At 38.2% G+C, this 20,510-nt stretch overlaps 1 protein-coding gene across 1 annotated transcript in view; it reads right to left on the bottom strand.

The window, feature by feature from the left end:
• ABCB5 (ATP binding cassette subfamily B member 5) overlaps positions 1–20,510 on the bottom strand; it is a 125,662-nt gene that overhangs the window by 68,693 nt on the left and 36,459 nt on the right. The window contains exons 15-16 of the mRNA XM_017526944.2: positions 7,909–8,070; positions 3,565–3,705 (exon numbers count right to left, since the gene is read on the bottom strand). Coding sequence (XP_017382433.1) covers positions 3,565–3,705; positions 7,909–8,070 — 303 coding nt within the window. The remainder of the gene's footprint in view (positions 1–3,564; positions 3,706–7,908; positions 8,071–20,510) is intronic.

Genomic DNA, 20,510 nt, shown 5'->3' with positions numbered 1-20,510 from the left:
ATTGATTCAGCTGCTGAAACTTGATATACAAGTTGAACAGCAGAATCAAAGTTCTCATGCCGTGTTTTTCAGCTCCCGCAAGTCGTTTATGTTTTTCTCTAAGCTGGTTATTCTAGTTAGCATTTCATTTAACCTTTTTTCAAGGTTCTTAGTTTCTTTGCATTGGGTTAGAACATGGGTCTTTTAACTCAGAGAAGTTTGTTATTACCCACCTTCTGAAGCCTGCTTCTGTCAATTCATCAGATTCATTCTCTGTCTTTTTTTGTTCCCTTGATGGTGAGGAGTTGTGATCCCTGGGAGGAGAAGAAGTGTTCCGTTTTTGATGGTTTCATCCTTTTTGTGCTGTTTTTTTCCCATCTTCGTGGGTTTATCTCCCTTTAATCTTTGAAGTTGGTGATTTCAGGAGTCTCTGAGTTGGACATTTTTTCTATTGAGGTTGGAGCTGTGTCTTTTTTACCTGTAGAGGGCGTTGCTGGGCTCTCTCGGGTTCAGTCAGGTTGTTGGGTGGGTGGTCCTTCCTGGAGCTTATTTGCAGGTGAGATTGGCCCCGCCTTCCCAATGGCGTCTCTCCTTCCCCAGCTGGATCTTCCTGGTTGGGGTCAAGCTGGTATATTTGCTGCCAAGCTCTCTAGCGAGGGCTTCAGTTTAAATTCTGTGGAGGTGGGGCCTGCCAGGCCTTATGGTCTATTTCCCGGCTTTCAACTCTGCCTCCCTCCGTGGGACGTCTGTCCAGCTGGCTTAGTCCAAACTCCCACACAGGTCTGTGGGACAACTTGCTGGGCCCGCCGGTAGCCGCTGCTCAGATTTGCGTCAACTACCCACAGAGTCCCACTGTCTGGCAGGGCTCTCGTGAATCGTGGGTTGCAGGAGGGATGAGGTAAGCACAGGATCCGACATAGAGCACTGATGGGGTTAAGGCCCCCGAGCCTCCCAGGTGGCTGCACGTTTCAGGTGGGGACGCGCCCCCCCTGCCCCGCCCCTTTATTTGACCCCGTGGGCGTTTTTTGCCCTGCGGCTCCTTCCCTGGGCCTATGTTAAGTGCCCTATCAGCCCCACAGAAACGAACCCAGGCCCTCGTTTGCAATCGTGAAGTCCTCTGGCCCTCTGACTCTAATTCCCTGGGAGCTGCATTCGGTGCTGGCTTCTCTCGGCCATCTTGGTCTCCCCGCCCGCCCCCCAATCTCACAAATTATTAATCCATCCACCTGTTGATATAAATTTGAGTGGTCAGCACTTTTAGGCTATTACACATAAAACTGCTATGAACAGTCATATGCAAGGCTTTGTGTGGATTTTCATTTCTCTTGAGTAAATATCTAGAAATGAAATGGCCGGATCATTTAGTAGGTGAATGTTTCACTTCTTAAGAAACTGCCAAATTGTTTTCCGAAGTAGCTTTAGCATTTTATACTCCCACCAGCTAAATAAGTTCCAGTTGCGCCACACCATTACCAATGCTTGGCACAGTCAGCCTTTTTAGATTTAACTAATCTAATCGGTGTATAGTGATATCTCATTATGATTTTCTTTTGCATTTGTGCAATGACTAACCACATTAGGTGTCTTTTTGTGTACTTATTTTATTTATACTTATATCAGAGAAGGATTCTTGCTCTGTTGCTTAGGCTGGGGCACAGTGGCATGATCATAGCTCAGTGCAGCCTGGAACTCCCAGACTTCAGCAATCCTCCTGCTTCAAACTTCCAAGTAGCTATTATAGACATAAGCCAGCTCATTATTGATTATTATAGTCTGTAGTCCCTTCACTTCCTTGTTCATTTTTCACTGGATTACCATAGTCTGAAAGAGTTCCTTAAAAATATGGCCATTGAGCCAGTCCTTAGCTTATTTCTTGGTTGTAGGACTCTGTCTCTGCTTCCTGCCCTCTAAGGCTCAAACCTGGCATTGGCTAAACAGGTTTTTCAGCCTCCTTTTCAGAGCAGGTCTGTGCTATTGCTCTGGTTCTAATGTGAAGAGATATTCCTCTTGTTTTAGAGCCTAGATACATCGTATTGGTTTTTCTCTTTTTATATTTTATCATTTCCATGTTTGTGGAGCACGTAGTTGTATCAGATTGTAAACCAACTATATCATTTTGACCAGAAATCTGGAAATTCCTTTTTAATTTTCTGTTTTTTATCTTTCTTAGGTTTTGAAAACCCACTTTATGGTGAATTTTTAGACATAGAGGCAGATTTCCATAGCAGTTGATGAGGCAGGTACAGCAGTGATCAATAGACGTTTTAACACAGTGTTTCCTACGCTCTTGCCTAGTGTGTCTCAGTACAAACTTTCTTGTATTATATTCTTACATACATTTGTTATATGGTATACCATCTATACCATTATTTTTCTTTGCATGCTTATTTATTTAAATGGACTTCAAAAAATTAGCAGAAAAGAAAAAAATAGAGTCTAAGTGTAAATGCTATAGAGGACCACATACCTAAAAGGAAAGAGTTATAGCTAAAGTAAAAGCAATAGACTAACAATGCCAGAGAAGGGCAAGAGGGGTTTTGGAGCAGATAATTCAGGAGCTTCAGGCAGATAATTGACAGATGAGACCAAGGAAAGTCGGCATGAATATGGCAAGAACAGCTAAGAGGTGATTCAATCTCAAGTCTCTGTCATTTCCAAGGAGAAGAAGGAAACTCTAGTTTGGGAGGAAACAATGGGCCAAGGATAGGTGTGGGGTGGTATGGATGCTGGAGGTTGGGGGATTGAAGCTGAGATACAGGGGCAAGGGTGAGGGATTTCAAGGCATATGAGGTTACAGAGCACCAGGGGCCAGCAAAGATCACCTGGGGTTGGGAAGAGGGCTGGGGTTCGGCGAATGGGGAGGCTGGGAGAAGCATGGGTTAAGGTGAGATTAAGATGGAATCGTGTTTTGTAAAAGGGTGCCACAGAGAATGTTCAGTGTGTAGGGTGGATGCCCAAAGCAGGCGTTGGGCATGTTAAGAGAAGGGAGCTGGAATTGAGACAGAGAAGTGAGACTTCAGGTGCAGATGGAGACTGACTAGAGTATGAAGGGTATCAGTGGAAGGAGTGTCAAAGCAAGTGAAGTGGAGCTTAGGCAGAGCCTGGGGGACTGGGGGTAGGAAGGGGCACAGTAAGCATGAGAACACATACTCTCATCCAAGTGAGTTGTGCCCTGGAACTGCAGGCCTGGGTCGTATACATGAGGGACCTCTCGGCATTCTGGGAGTGGCATGCATTTATGCTCTGATCTGACTCAGGTTAATCTTGTGCCTCACCAGTAGCATCTGTATCACATTTGCCAAGGCACTGTTTTAACCCATGGTTTGCTTCATAGGAAAAAATCATGTAACAGTCTTATGAGATTTTTTTTCCCCCAGTAAGGAAGGACCTCTGATATAAATGCAGCCTTATTAGACAGCCTTACCTAGGGTGTCATGCTGATGCTAGAGCAAAGTTTGGGAAAGACATATTTTGTGAGTTTAATGCTACAGTAATATTTTACTATAAATAAATTTAAAATTTTGTAAGGATTAAATCAAAATCAGAAAACATGCAGGAAAAACTGGTTGATAGCTGAGCTATTACCTCTTTAGACTGGATGGATTCTTCAGCCCTATCAGTGAGATCTGACTTGATGGTATTCACAGAGCACAGAGGAAGTGAGTTGGTCTTTCTTTCAGTAGAATGTATCATTGACTCCATTTGTTCATCAGCTTTTTTAATATCCTTACAGGAAGAATATACAGGTTATCATTATAAGAATGCCTTAAAAATTCAAAGACACTTTATTAAGCATCCCTTTAAGGCTGTTATTCCCTTTGCTATTGAAAGTAGCATATTCTAATGTAGTTCTTGCGGAAGAGCTTTCAGGCTTGATAGAGAGCTATTAAGTCTGTCTCATACTAAAATGCTAGTGACTGGCAATAGCTCACTGTCCCTTCTTTTTTAAGGACTTATATAATCACCTGCAGAAAACGATGCCTTAATCCAAAACAATTATATCACTAGCAAGGAGAGATCTTAGTAAAAGGAGCTTCTTTAGACAGAAGATACTGTTGCTGGTGCCTTCTTCCTAGACATTTCTGGATCTTATAAATTTGTAGTATTTAGTTGGGTACTTATATGTGAGGCTGGACCTGAGAGAGACCATGGTAGACAATCATGCTTTCCAAAGTGTAAATGAAAAACAAAACTCAGACGGCCTGTTCCCAAACAATAAGAAGTTCCAAAGCAATCAAATTAACCTTAAAAGCCAGGCGCAATTGTCACCCCTGTAATCCCAGCACTTTAAGAGGCTGAGGCAGGTGGATCACTTCAGGCCAGGAGTTCCAGACCAGCCTGGCCAATATGGTGAAACTCTGTCTCTACTAAAAATACAAAAAATTAGTTTGTTGTAGTGGTTCGTACCTGTGATCCCAGCTACTCAGGAGGTGGAGGCTGCAGTGAGCCAAGATTGCACCACTACATTCCAGCCTGGGTGACAGAACAAGGCTCTGCCTCAAAATAAAAATTTTTAACCTTAAAGAAACTGTTTATTAGTACATTATAGGATAGAACAAAGTTCAAAACCAAATTGCTCTAGGTCTAGTTTTTCTTTTTCTTGCTACTCATGAGAACACTTTAGTGAAATAACAGAACTACAGATTCTCTGTTCATTTGAATATGGTGTGAGTAAATCTGTGACTTTCCCAGGAAGAGATGGGAGGAGGAGGACAAGAGAAATGAGAAGCCCAGCTAGGATGCTAGTAGGTCCAGCCAGCGTGGGGAAGAGATGAAAAATGTAGGTTGATTTAGGTCCACCAGGAGAATGTGCACATGGAATACTTTCTAGGGACACTGTGACTCTGACGAGCTTAACAGTTAATCAGTCATTTAAAGAGACAATGAGCTTTGAACAGCCCTGGACTGTCCAAACATCTTTAATCAGGCATTCCTTTTGCTATCATTTTCCTTTTTTCCCTGTAAATATCTCTACTGTGAAAGAAATATTTTATGTGGCTTTGAAATTTTTTATTTTTTGTTTTTTGTTTTCATTATTTATTTGTTCTTTAGAGAGTGGGTCTCACTGTGTTGCCCAAGCTGGTGTTAAACTCCTCAGCTGAAGTAGTCCTCCTGCCTCAGCCTGCCAAGTAGCTGGGATTATAGGAACCAGCCATCATGTCCTGCCTTATTTGGCTTTTCTCCCCCACACCCAGGAGTTACTTACTTTGTGGCAAGTTTAAAATAAAACTTTGACCTTTCCTCATAATAAATTTCCTGAGAAGGTGCTTTAATTGGTCAAAGAAAATTTCTTTTCCTGATAAAGTTGCTGGACAAAATAATGCTGACAAGAAGTTTTGATATTTATATACATCTACTTGTTTTTATTTCATTTTCACATAGAAACTCACTAAAGCACTATACATGTATATAATCATGTACAGTCTAGGTAAATAATTATGGTATGAATCTCCATAGTTTGAACTTTTCTAAAAAGTTTGATCAAATATGTTAATCCCAATAATAGCATAATAAAATGTATTATACTAACAATAATTCTAAGTACTTTCCATGTTTTAGCCCATTTAATACTCACCATAATATATTAATAGATTATTGCTATTTTCCTCTTGTTAGAGATTAGGAAATTGAGGCGCTGAGAATTTAAATAACTTGCTCAAGGACCTAAAACTACAGTCACCTTGCAGTGACCACAGAGTTAATCATCTTAACCATTTTGCTATACTGCTTCTCAGGATTATTTTAACAGCATTAACTTTGTGATATTTGTGATAATCATAAATTATCAAAATTGGTTAATTTTGATACCACAGTCAACACTGGAAAATAGGTATGTCCTGATCTTCAAAAATGAGTTACTTGTTTGTGTAGATATTATGTATGAAACATTTACTATACAATGCTTAGAATATTATACTTAGTATTAATATTTAAAATGATGTTATTATATCTGACTGGACATTATTTTAGGTAATCAGAGAATACTAATCTATTTTAAATAAGGTGTTTAAAATTTTTACACATTCCTCGCAAACACACCACTTTTGCTTTTTTTACATTGTGAAAGCCTTTAACATAAGACCTAATAATGGATTTTTTAGTTTAATTACAATAAAAAATAAGGATGTACTACTTCAAAGAAAGATCTGATTATAACAGTATTAATAGTTTTAAAGAAAATATCAAAATAGGCCAGCACAGTGGCTCATGCCTGTAACCCCAGCACTTTGGGAGGCCGAGGCAGGCAGATCACCTGAGGTTGGGAGTTCAAGACGAGCCTGACCAACACGGAGAAACCCTGTCTCTACTAAAAATACAAAATTAGCCACACATGGTGGCACATGCCTGTAATTCTAGCTATTTGGGAGGCTGAGGCAGGAGAATCACCTGAACCCGGGAAGCAGAGGTTGCGGTGAGCTGAGATCGTGCCATTGCACTCCAGCTTGGGCAACAAGAGCAAAACTGGGTCTCAAAAAAAAAAAATCTCAAAATAGGGTTAACTCAACCAGTTATTTCCTTTTATTGCAACTCATATTAGTTTCAAAATATTAAACGTAATAACCTAATAAATTATTAAGTCTACTGTGAAATGAAAATTCAATTGTCAAATAACACCTTTTATTTTTGAAATGCAAAATATGAACTAATATGAAATAAAATCAGAATCAGACAGTTTTTCAATTAATATAAAACTGTATTTTCAAACCTATTTTGCTGTCGTTGCTTCTTAGGACATGAAGTTATAAACTTGATGAGGAGATGGAGGCTCATAACTTTCTAAATTTCCTAATTTATAAAGTAATAATATTGACATCAAAGATACTATCAGAAAGTTGAAGAAGATCAAAATGGGTTGAAATTAGTTATCTGTAGAACAGCCCTTCAAAAGAAGGCTGCCTTCCAGATCAAGAGAAGAAAGCTGGGCTAGAAAAAAGAAGAGCGCTAGAGCCTAATTCCTAGGACTTATATTAATGTGCCCTAATGAGAAAGTTATGTGAAATCCAGAAGGGTGGATCCGTGACATGCCCAAGTATGGATCCTAAAGAAGGGGAATTTGCCGTGTGCCTTCAGCATCATCATGCCCCCGCTTGATTGCCCAGTATGAGCTTTCTGGTCCACTTGTGGGGATGTGGTGACATCTGGTCCACTTGTGGGATGTAGTGACAGTAAGGTTTTATGTGTGCATCCTTTCATTCAGCAAATGTTTATTGAGTGCCCACTGTGTGCCAGGCATGGTCTTAGGTGCTTCCTACACATTAAGTCTCAACCATTCTGCCTGGATTCTAAGAACGTCCATGATCTGACACTCATTATCCAACTCTTTTCTATTATACCCCTAACACTCATCGTTACTTAAGGAAAGCTGCCTTTTTTTTGTTTTAGTTGCACACCAAGTTCCTTTTTGCCTCTATGCTGTTGTTCTGCCTACCTAAATTTAGCCTTCATGTTCACCCCCAACTCCCACCTTTTAAACTTAAAGACCTCTTTCATGAAACCTTTCGTGGGTAATATAGTTCTGTCTCTCTCCATCAATCTTGTTTTTTCTTTTTACAGCTAGTAACATCTATGTGCATAATTTTGTGGTTTGCCTCTGTAGGTAAGTTTTAAGCCTTTCAGTAGGGATTATGTGTTATACTTCTTTGTGTTCTAACCCAAAGGTCACAGGATCTGCCACATACAAGTTTGGAAGCCTATTTGGAGTGTGCCTGGCATATATTAGGTACCAGGTACACGTTAGTTCTTCAACTTCCGTATTATTTAGCACAATGCTGAGGATTTGAGACAGTTTCTTTACTGAGGAACTATAAACCTTGGTTGCTTTTTAAATTTAAGATTATAATTTGCAAATTTTGTTTTCTAGTGTGGTATGATCTCTGAAACATTAAAAAAAAAAACCCTGTTGACAGCATTATGTCACATAAACATTACCTGTGACATTGCAAGTGAATAATATAGACCTCGTTCTGCCATTAGTTCAGCATGTGTTCCTTTTTCCACCACCATTCCATCCTTTATGGTCACAATCAAATCTGCACTTCGAATAGTAGAAAGTCGGTGTGCTACCACAATTGTAGTCCGACCTTTGCTTGCCTACAGAATAAAAAGCATAGAAAATAAATAAGACATTAGTAGAGATAACAACCTTTGCACTGTTTAAGAAAGCTTTGTTGGCTGGGAACAGTGAGTCATGCCTGTAATCCCTGCAGTTTGGGAGGTCAAGGAGGGTGGATCACCTGAGGTCAGGAGTTCAAGATCAGTCTGGCTAACATGGTAAAACCCCATCTTTACTAAAAATACAAAAAATTAGCCAGCTGTGGTGAAGCATATCTGTAATCCCAGCTACTCCAGAGGCTGAGGCAGGAGAATTGCTTAAACCCAAGAGGCGGAGGTTGCAGTGAGCTCAGGTCACACCATTGCACTCCAGCCTGGGCAATGAGAGCCAAACTCTGTCACAACAAGAAAAAAGAAAGAAAGAAGTCTTCGTCGCAATATTATTTTAAGTATTAAAGTGTCTTATCCTTGGATAAAGAAATTTGGAAACTTTCAAAGAGTAAGAAGGTCAATAGAAATTAGAATAAAAAGAAAGTCAAAAAGTTAATTAGATTTGAAATCAGTGTTTTATAAAACCGTAGCATCTTAGAATTAGAAAGGACTCTAAAGACCATTTAATGGCTATTGGTAACTAGAAGTAACTAACTTAAACTCACTATTTCTCTTGTTTTCATCTTTAAAATGGGCATATTACTTAACTGGTTGGGTACAAATTCAAAGTAATATATATTTTTAACTTTTTTTTACAAGTGTCATTAATATATGGAAATATACACATAAAGGTACATACACATCAGTGCATTTCAAACTGAATACGCCCCTATCGTAGTATCCAGGTCAAGAATCCCATCATTACCAGCACCCACAAGTTCATCTCATGCCCTTTACGAAGTCATTCTTAATACTCATACCAAGAGTCACCACTATCCCGATTTCTAACACCATAATTTGTTTTGAGTTTTTGGTAATTTATGTAAATGAGATTATGCATTGTATACTCTTCTGTGTCTAGATATTGTCACTCAACATTATGTTTTTGAGGAACCATTTGGTTGTATGGAGTTGTGGTTAATTCATTCTTATTGCCACACAGTATTCTATTATGCGACTATACCATAACATATTTATCAATTCTATTCCTGCTTGGCATTTGGATAGTTTTTTTTTTTCTACTATGTATATATAGGATGCTGTAAATGTTTATATGATGAACATATGTACACAATTCTATTTGTACGCCTAGGAGAGGAATTGCTGAGTCATAAGGTCTGTATATGCTCTGCTTCATTAGATTCTGCCAAACAGTTTTTCAAAGTAGTTGCCCTATTTCATAAACCTCCCAATAGTGCAAGAGGACCATGGTTACTCTGTATTCTGACCAAGACTTGGTTCTTTCTGTCTGATGGGTGAGAACTATCATTTTGTGACTTTTATTTGCATTTTCCCGATGACTAATAAATTTGAACAACTTTTCAAATGATTAGTGACAATTTGGATATTCTCTTTTGTGAACTGTCCACGTTTTTTCTCATTTTCCTATTAGAGCGTTTTCTTTCCAATTTTCATGAATTGTTTATATACTCTAGATGTGAGAACTTTGTTAAATACTGTATATTACAGTTAAAATTTCTCTTTATGTGATTGTCTTTCACTCTTTTTTTTGTTTTTTGAGATGGAGTTTAGCTCTTGTTGCCCAATAGGGAGTGCAATGTGGCACAATCTCAGCTCACTGCAACCTCTGCCTGCCTGGTTCAAGAGATACTCCTGCCTCAGCCTCCTGAGTAGCTGGAATTACCAGTGCCCACCACCACACCCAGCTAATTTCTTTATTTTTAGTAGAGATGGGGTTTCACCCCAACCTCATGTTGGCCAGGCTGAGCTCAAACTTCTGACCTCAGGTGATCCACCCACCTCAGCTTCCCAAAGTGCTGGGGTTATAGGTGTGAGCCACTGCGCCCAGCCACAGTGTCTCACTATTAAAGGTGTCTTTTCATGAACAGAATTAAAAAATTTTAATGAAGTCCAGTTTATCAATTTTTTTCTTTTACAATTTATGCCTTTTGTGTACTTTTAAGAATCTTTACTCCAAGGTCACACGGATGTTTTTCTGTTTTACCTTACAATCTTTATCATTTGCCTTTCATATTTTGATGTGATGTAGAACACCTAAATTAGTTTTTGTGTGTGATGGCAAATAGGAGTCAATGTTCTTTTTCCCGTAGAGTTAACCAAGTGTCCCAGCAGCATATTTTGAACACCATCCTTTCCCTACTCTACTGTAGAACTGTCTTTACGATAAATCAGGTGACAATTGTTTTGTGTCTCTTTTTGTATGCTATTTGCTATACCGCTATTCAGCTTGTCTGTCACTGCGCCAATGCTAAGCTGTCTTAACTACTATAGACTTAAAACAGGTATTGAAAACTATGAGTTTACCTCTTCCAGCTTACTCTTCCTCTGGAAGAGTACAATAACTGACACTTCTGGCACTACAAATTTGCCAGGGAATCAACAATTGATGGATAGTATTGATACTATTCATACTATTACTGTGCTGCTGCTATTTACATTTCTTATTCTTATCTACTATAGAGCAGGAAACTGGAACTCTGAAAGTTAGGAAGCTTGTTCAAGGCCTCAGCCAGTCACTGGAAGGACTGCTAGTAAAACCTGGTGTGGTTCTTCCTCCTCTCTCCACAAGGTCTCTTATTGCAGTAGATAAACTTGGTGAAGCAGGTGATTATTTCTTTCAAACTTTTTTCCAAATCTATAGGAGAAGGGAATCTCTCAAAACATTAATTATTCAGATTAAATGATAATGTAGAAAAGATGTATAATATAATGCTACCTGAAAAAATGCAGGAAAAATATGTATCCTATTATAACTATGTTTTAAAAAACTACCCATAGAAAAGGACACCTGTATAGAAATATATCAATATACTAATAGTGCCTGTTTTTAATTATTGGACCTATGGATTATATTTTTCTCATCTCAATTTCCCCAATTTTATTTAATGTGCATGTATTGTACTTTTGTTTAAAAGTAAGAAAGTTTGAGAAGGGCATGATTCTTGGTTTAATACTCTGCTGTTGTCTTCCTGGAATTTTTAATAATTTTTGAATAAGAGGCTACACATTTTCATTTTGCACTGGGCCCCACAAACTATGTAGCTGGCCTTGACTACTGACAGAGGCAAAAAGGGTTCAATGTGAGTCTACTTCAGCTGGTTTTCCCCAAGTGTAGATATCAAGAGAGTCATTTAAAGAGCAGGACTAGGTAGAAGGGGGGAGAAAATGCACTGTTTTTTTAAATTAAATTAAATTAAATTAAATTAATTATTTAGTTTTTGAGACGGAGTCTCACTCTGTGGCCCAGGCTGGAGTGTAGTGGCATGATCTCAGTTCACTGCAACCTCTGCCTCCTGGGTTCAAGCGATTCTCCTGCCTCAGCCTCCCAGATAGCTGGGATTACAAGCATGTACCACCACACCCAGCTAATTTTTGTATTTTTAGAAGAGATGGGGTTTTGCCATGTTGGGCAGGCTGGCCTTGAACTCCCGACCTCAGATGATCCACCTGCCTCGGTCTCCCAAAGGGCGGGGATTACAGGCAAAGGGCAACAATTTCTGATAGTTAAACATCTATCCAAGTCAGAATAGATGACAGACTAAGATGTCTTAGACTAAAAAATCTGACTATAATTATTCAGTTTCTGAATCTCTATCCTTAATCCCCATCTCCTGTCACAAAAAGTAGAAAAGACAGCTATTCTCCCCTATAGCAACCCAACCTGTGCTTCAGAACTCTTTTTTAAAAGTATATACTGAGCTAATACGACTAGGATCAAATTTCCGTTCATATTTTTAGTTTAAAAGCAAGTTATCACACTGCATGAATAGCTAAGCAAGCTTTATGAACAATAGACTGGGAAGGCTAATGATATAGAAATGAAGTCCACGCTGTCTCAATAAAAACTCATAATGCAGTTAATCTGACAGACATCATGATGAAGGTAACTGATTACATGGTAATTAACTACAAAATGGCAAGCAGTATATATAGATTATAGTGTATGACTTTTATAATGACAAATCTCGTATTCAATAATTTCATCATTCGTGTTTTCTGGAGTTGCAAATCCTGGGTTTGGATCTTGTTTCTAACAATTTCTGGCTTTGAGGTCTTAGACAAGTTTTTTTTATACCCTTAAGTCTTATATTCTTCATTTGATAATAGAGAAAATTATACTACTTTTATTTTAGAGTTATTGTGCAGATTAATTTTTTTGTGGTAAGAACACTTCACATGAGATCTATCCTCTGAAAATTTTTGGTACACAATACAATATTGCTAACTGTAGGCACAATGTTGTAGTGTTAATATCTAGAACTTATTCATCTTACATAAATGAAATTTTATACTCACTGAACAGCCATTTAAATCCCAGGTATTTACTCAAGAGAAATGAAAGCACATGTCTATACAAAGACTTGCATGTGAATGTTTAGAACAGCTTTATCTGTAATATCCCAAAACTGAAAACAAACCCAATAATTCAAATGAGCATCCATATCAATTAAATTGTGGCATAGTCACAAATAGAATACTATCAATAAAAAGAAACAAACTATTGATGCATTCTACAACATGGATGAGCCTCAAAATAATTATGCTGAATGAAAGAAGCCAGACATAACAGAATACATATGATATTGCTGCATTTATATAAAGTTCTAGAAAATACAAATAAATCTCTAGTGACAGTAAGCAAATCTGAGGTTGCCAAGGGTTGGGGGCAGGGGGCTGGAAAGGGTCAGGGTGACGTGGTTACAAAAGTCATGTGAAAAATGTGGCTATCTTGATTGTGGTGATTATTTCACAGGTGAACATATCTGCCCCAATTTTTTCTATCATATGTTTTAATATGTATGGTTTCTTATATGTCAATGAAACCTCAAAAAGCTCTTAAAAACAAAAGTCAAAGTCAAGCAAAAAAAGTAAATATATTCACTAGCCCAGTTGGCCATTCTAAAGTTCTGCAGGAATTCTGAATGAGACAGACATTTTAATGAATGCCCTGCAAAAATAATGATAAAGTAGATTGGGGACAACTGTGATATAGGGTTGTAGACAGGAAGATTTATTTTTCTTAACTTCATTAAGGTCTGATAATGGACACATAATAATATTTTTAACTGGAAATTACTTATTAGCATTTGTAAGTTTCTATGGGTCATTTTTATGTGTAACCTACTCTGCTGTAGAAGAGAGTTCTACTAAGGACTAACATGCTTAGTGCTTTCTTTATTTTCTGATATTGTCAAATTTATGAACATTTTATTAAACTAATGAGTGATATTTGGGGAACAAGTTTTTATTGCTTGCTTCTTGTTTTTCTCAGTCTCCCATTTACTTTGGTTTGGTAAGTCTAAGCTTTGCTTATACAGCACACCCTTATGAGTGGTATAACAAAATTGGTAAAACTGTGATTAGTTTTTTTTTAGTAAACATTTTATTTTAGAATGGTTTTAGACTTGCAGAAAAATTGCAAAGATAGTGCAGGAAGCTTCCACAATATCCCTCAGTTCTTTTTTTTTTTTTTTTTTTTTGAGACGGAGTTTCACTCATGTTACCCAGGCTGGAGTGCAATGGCGCGATCTCAGCTCACCACAACCTCTGCCTCCTGGGTTCAGGCAATTCTCCTGCCTCAACCTCCTGAGCAGCTGGGATTACAGGCACGCACCACCATGCCCAGCTAATGTTTTGTATTTTTAGTAGAGACGGGGTTTCACCATGTTGACCAGGATGGTCTCGGTCTCTTTACCTTGTGATCCACCCGCCTCGGCCTCCCAAAGTGCTAGGATTATAGGCGTGAGCCACCGCGCCTGGCCAGTTCTAACATCTTACATTTCTATGATACATTTGACACAACTACTGGACCACTATTGACACATCATTATCTAAACTCCATATTCTATTCAGATTTCTCAATTTTCACTTTATATTCTTTTTCTGTTCTAGGATCCTCACCTCTTGGCTGTTACAGTGTCTAAAATCATCCTTGTTTTTGATGAACTTGATAGTTTTAAAGAACACTGGCTAGATGTTTTGTAGAATATCTCAATTTGGGTTTATCTCATCTGTCATTTTCAGAGGTAAGATATTCAGCCTATGCTGATACCACTTCTCTCTTTCACACTTCAAATTTAAACTCTATTCTGGGTTTTAGAGAGTTGAGACTTGCCTACAGCTCTTTAAAAGAGAGTGCAAGAATGCTGTTGTTGGGTTGGTATGCATGAGAAACCTGGCAACCACAACCGTGAAGGCAAAAACACTCAGGCACCTAGCCTACGGTCCATATTTATTTAATAAATCTCCTATTTATTCTCTTTCCTCAAAGTTACAAATGTTATTTTCCAAAAGCAAACAGATCTCAAATCTTGCTTTGTGAAGCCACGTGATATGACCCATTAGCTCAATGATTTCACAATACTATCAAACATTTCTCAAACAAATTAATGTGTATGGAATTTAATTAGAAAATACGAAAGAGAGCATTAACACGTCACAGTCTAAGGAGAATTTGAGGAGACAGAATATAAAGTCAAACAATTAAAAGGTTGCAACTAAAAAAGGTCTGAGAATTCCGTGTATCCTTTTGTTCACAAAATCAGAATCACAGGATTTCCGGATACAGGTTTTTATTATTATAGACCTTCTTTTCTTCATAGGGGGTTTGCTTCACAGTTGTTTTAATATATATCTCCTCTCATATTTATTTACTTATTAAGCATTACATCTCTGTTGTTTACTTTGCCAGGCTCCTGGTCTAAACTATAAACATTTGATTAAGGTAGATATTATGCTACAATTTAATTTATTATAGCATGAATTTGTATGTGAGTACATGATGCTCCCACTTTAGCCTCCCAAGTAGCTGGGATTACAGGTGTGAGCCGTCACACCCAGCTTTACTTAACTTTATTAACAAGCTTATCATTTTTGTGGAGAAATTTATAATAAAAAATAAATGATGAAGTAAATGGTGGGTAAGAAGAGAAAATGCTGCAATAATTGGTTTATTTTTTTTCCACAAGGGTATAATACCTTATCTATTTTTATTGTTGATAAATAGTACATTAGAGATCACTTATTTGTTAGCATAGGAAAATCAGTATCTTCTATAGGCATTTTCCTTATTTTGGGGATGAGGGAAAGGCTTAGAAATAATTTGAATTTACAGAAATCACCAAGATGCTTATCTATATCATGCAAAAATATTTTATTTTATCTTAGAAGACTTTTTACTATATTCTTTAAAACCTTGAAAGTCCTGCTATGTAACAGTGACCTAAATTTATTTATGTAAGAGAAATCTACTAGTTATTTATACAATAGGATAAAAATGAACAACCTATGGGAACAACAGTGAGTTTATCCCACATGAGAGTTTTGATTTGGAATATATTTGAATATTTTGAATTTCCTTCCCAAGAAGACAATGTGGTATTTGAAAAAGAGCTAGTTTTTTTTTTTAATTGTGGAAAAATATGCATAATACAGAATTTACCATTATAGCCATTTTAAAGGGTAGGATCCTTCTGACTCTGAGAGGGCAAATTTCTCTGTGTTACTATTCTTTTACTTATTAATTTTTTTCACTTTCCTTTGTACTCAGCTTACATTACTATTCTCTCTCTCTCTCTCTCTCTCTCTCTCTCTCTCTCTCTCTCTCTCTCAGGATTTTTTTTTTACAAAAACAAAAATGCCTGGCTGGGCACAGTGGCTCATTCCTGTAATCCCAGCACTTTGGGAGGTCGAGGCAGGCAGATAATTTGAGGTCAGGAGTTTGAGATCAGCCTGGCCAACAAGGTGAAACCCTGTCTCTACCAAAAATATAAAAATTAGCCAGGTGTGGTGGCATGTGTCTCTAATCCCACCTACTCTGGAGGCTGAGGCAGGAGAATTGCTTGAATCTGGGAGGCACAGGTTACAGTGAGCTGAGATCGTGCCATTGCACTCCAGCCTGGACGACAGAGCAAAGCTCCATTTCAAAAACAAAACAACAGCAACAACAAAAATCGTACATAACATTTACAATCGTCATCATTTTAAGGGTACAATTCTGTGGCATTAAGTTTATTCACATTGTTGTGCAACTGTCACTACTACCCGTGTCCAGAACGTTTTCATCATCTCATATTGAGACTATACCCATTAAATGCTAACTCCCCACTTTCCCATCCCCCAAGCCCCTGGTAACCACTCTTCTTTCCGTCTCTGAATTTGACTGTGGTATGTATCTCATACGAGCAGAATTATACAATGTAGATCCTTTTTTGTCCATTTTATTTCACTTAGAATAATTCTTCAAGGTTTATCCATGTTTTAGCATCATCAGAATTTCCTTTTAAAGACTGGTACTATTCCATTGTATGTGTCAACCACTTTTGTTTATCCATTTATCTGTTGATGGACAGTTGGATTGTTTACACCTTTTGGCTACTGTAGATGATGCTACTGTAAACACTGGTATATCAATATCTCTTCGAGACTCTGCTTTCTGTTATTTTGGGCATATACCCAGAAGTGAAATTTCTGGATCAGATGGTAATTCTGTGTTTATTAAGAGGTTTTGAAGCCTGATCTAGAATCAGTTTTAGCTCTACCTCCTGGTAGTGTAATCTTGAAGCAATATAGCCTGGTGGTTACATGAATGAGGCAGAAGGCTGGCTGGTCCAAGTTCTGGCTTCACTGCACCTAGCTGTTACTTAACCTCTCTGTGCTTCAGTGTTTTACAGCTCAACTGTAAAACAGAAGAATAAACATCTTAATCTTATAGGGGTGTTGTGAGGATTAGTTGTTATCATCCGTTTGTTCCTTTGTTATCATCTACTCACAGATAGCTTCAGGGTATATGAACCCCTCAATAGTACCTGTAAGTTGTTTTGTATAGTGAATTTGTATACTTTTTTAAAGAGTTATGGTGGTTTATTTTTCCCTTTCTTAATCAGATTCTCAAAGGAGCCCTGATCTATCAAAGGAAAAGAACCATAACCTAAAAGAAGTTAATGGGTTAGAATTTAACACCACGCCCTACAAATATGAGCTTGATTAAGCAGGATTTATAAAATGTCCAGTGGTGTTTTTCGCATGGCGTAGCCTGTGTGTTACCTTTGATTTTCTGTCTAAATTTCAGCCAAGGAAATTCCCTTGGAGAAATCCCCTTTCTGTTCCCAGCTATTATAGTGTTGCTATAAATGATTTTTAAAAATTCCAAATACAGAGTGAGATATTTAGTTAATACAGACATACAAAATGTGTGTGCATTTGTGTGTGCATTTGTGTGTGTGTGTGTAAAATTTACTCTGACCTAACTTCAACTTTGAATAATCATGTCTTAGAACTTAATTTCATCAAGTGGCCCATAGCTTAATGTAATATGCCAATTTCCTTATTGTCCGCTTCTTTAAGTAGTATAAATATAATGAAAGAGGTCTTGGAGAAAGACCAACAGGGTCCATCAAAGGGAGAAAGTACAGTGATGATTAAGACATGCCCATGAGAGCTGCAACAAAGCAACCCTGTATCTTCAAAGAATAATACTGTGATGATAACTCTTCCTGCATAATTAGCAAAGGGCCTTTTTAGAGGTTCTCCATTGATGTGGTGTGACTGAAACTTCCTTAATAATAATTATGCCTTAGATTTGCATACCACTTTTAACATTTCAAAGAGTTTTCACAGGCTTTATCACAGAATCAGTGTGGGTTTCCTTGGCTTCCCCAGGGGCCTGCGGGTGCTCACTGCTATGTCTCCAACTAGTGGGGCAGCTTGGAAACCTGCTGCATTTTCACACCAGGCCAAAACCAGTAGCAGAGTGAAACTCACACCCTGTGGCATAAACCTTTATTCACTGATGCTAGAACTTCTTGAACATTAGTGAAATAAAACTAGTTTGTAGTTGTCCTAAATCAAGAAGTCCAGAAAAGAACATTTCAGGTTTTTTTTCTTTTTTTTTTTTTTTTTTTGAGACTGAGTCTCACTCTGGCTCAGGCTGGAGTGCAATGCTGCGATCTCAGCTGCAACCGCCACCTGCTGGGTTCAAGCAATTCTCCTGCCTTAGCCTCCCGAGTAGCTGGGACTATAGGTGTGTGCCACCGTACCCAGCTAACTTTTTGTATTTTTAGTAGAGACAGGGTTTCACTATGCTGGCCAGGCTGGTCTCAAACTCCTGACCCGGTGATCCGCCCACCTCAGCCTCCCAAAGTGCTGGAACTACAGGCATGAGACACCACATTGGGCCCATTTTAGGTCTTAGAACTATCCTGGATCACACTCATCCAAGTCCATCCAACAATATCTCTTGGCTGTCTATTAAGGGCCAGCATTGGTCTAGAGGAGGGGATGCTGCAGTAAATCAATCAAAGCCTTTACCACTAGAGAGTTTACATTGAAGTGGGGGAAGAGAGACAATAGCAAAATAAATAAACATATGCATTGTATGTTAGCTGATGAAAAGTGCAAGGGTATGTTTAAGAAGCACTCAGTATAGCATGCATTGTTGCATTGTCACATTGTTGGGGAGAATGGTAGGAAGGGAGGTTCCAGAAGGAACTTGGAGCCCAGTTCCTTAGAGCCTTGTGCTTACTGTAAGGAATTTGGCCTTTACTTAGAGTGAGACAGGGAGTCATTGGATGATTTGGAGTAGAAGTATGAGGACACCAAATTTACGTTTGAATAGCAACACTTGGCTACTGTGTTGAGAACAGATTGAAGAGGGCATGGGATGATGCAGAGAGTTAGCTACTGCAACAGCTCAAGTGAGGATAAGGGTGTTAGTGCCTTCATGTTGCTGTTTAGTCAAAATTCATCCCTGCCCTAAGAAACTGCTGATTTGATTTTTTAATACCATTTATTAGTTTCACAGGTTCTAGAACTTCATATAAGTGGAAAATAAATGAGTAATGGAGAGGAGGGTATGGAAGGAGTAAGTGAGGGCAGGTTATGGAGCGGAGTGGGTACAGACTCTATCACCAGGGAGAAGGGATACATTTCATTATGCCTTCTTTTGTTGGTTAGTGGCTTGCAGGATATTTTGAGCAGCAGAAAACTGCTAACTGTGTGGGTTAGGCAGTATCATATAACAGAGTCTGGGGCGTCTTAGACAGATGATCAGGAACGAGACCTGCTGGATGCCCTACCTCCCTTACCTAGGGTCCCCTCCAAGGGCTTGGTTCCGTAATTGCCGTCTATGCTGGGGAGTGGAGAGGGCTCTCATGGTACTACAGCTGCCATCACTCTGCCTATATTTGAACTTTCCCCTTCTCCATAAGCCATTTTCCAGTAAACGGAAGAGTATACAATTAATCTAGTTTACTATCCTACTTTTCATCCTATTGGTTACCCTTTACCCAGCAAACAATACATAAAGTAGTTACACGCCTATTTCCACATTGATTTAATCTCTTTCTCCTTTAAACAACTGAAAAACAGTAACAGTAAATGAATTTTTGAAATAAGTTAAATTCCCCCAGAATTCTGCCACACAGCTTTTATTATTTTCATATGTTGTCTTCATTTTTGTTCACAGATACATCTGTTTTGTGTAATTAGAATCAGTTTACAAATATTCTGCATTCTTCTTTTTTCACTTTTGATAGAAGTTTCATATTAACCAATAACATTTATTAGTTTGTCACATCACCAAGCAACTATTCATTTTAAAAGTCTGAACTGGATTTTATTACCTAAAGTAATTACCATAGTGGATGAAAAGACAATGGGCACAATATCGAACCTTCTAAACAGTTGGAGAGCCTATTACAATACATTTTTAAAAACCTTATATAACTGGCTGGGCACAGTGGCTCATGCCTGTAATCCCAGTACTTTGAGAGGCTGAGGTGGGTGGATCACCTAAGGTCAGAAGTTTGAGACCAGCCTGGTCAACATGGTGAAACCTTGTCTCTATGAAAAATACAAAAATTAGCTGGGCGTGGTGGTGCACATCTCTAATCTCAGCTACTCAGGAGGCTGAGGCAGGAGAATCACTTTTATTCAGGAGGTGGAGGTTGCAGTGAGCTGACATCATGCCACTCACTCTGTCCATCTAGCCTGGATGACAGAGTGAAACTCCGTCTCAAATAAAAAAAAACAAAAATCTTACATAACTTAAGAAATGGGTTAGTTAAATGTAATCATTTTTGGTACACTGAAGCCCTAAATAATCAAACATCACTATTATTAAAAATAATTTATTGAATATATTCTAAATAGAGGTCCCTGTCCTAGTTATTAAGTATAATATATGAATAAAACATTAGCCCTGTCTTTGAATTTTCTGTACCAAGATGAACCAAATTGCCAAAGTTTCCACAGTAAACAAAGATTATTTATGTACCACACCAGCAACATGTGGCACTGTTATTATGGGAGGAAAACGAGCATTGAAACTTGCACAATCTGATTTGCCA

This window comes from Cebus imitator, unplaced genomic scaffold (genome assembly GCF_001604975.1).
Source record: "Cebus imitator isolate Cc_AM_T3 unplaced genomic scaffold, Cebus_imitator-1.0 Scaffold45, whole genome shotgun sequence".
Taxonomy (NCBI): domain Eukaryota; kingdom Metazoa; phylum Chordata; class Mammalia; order Primates; family Cebidae; genus Cebus; species Cebus imitator.
The sequence above is the reverse complement of the archived record's forward strand: the minus strand, read 5'-3'. Positions and strand labels throughout refer to the sequence as shown.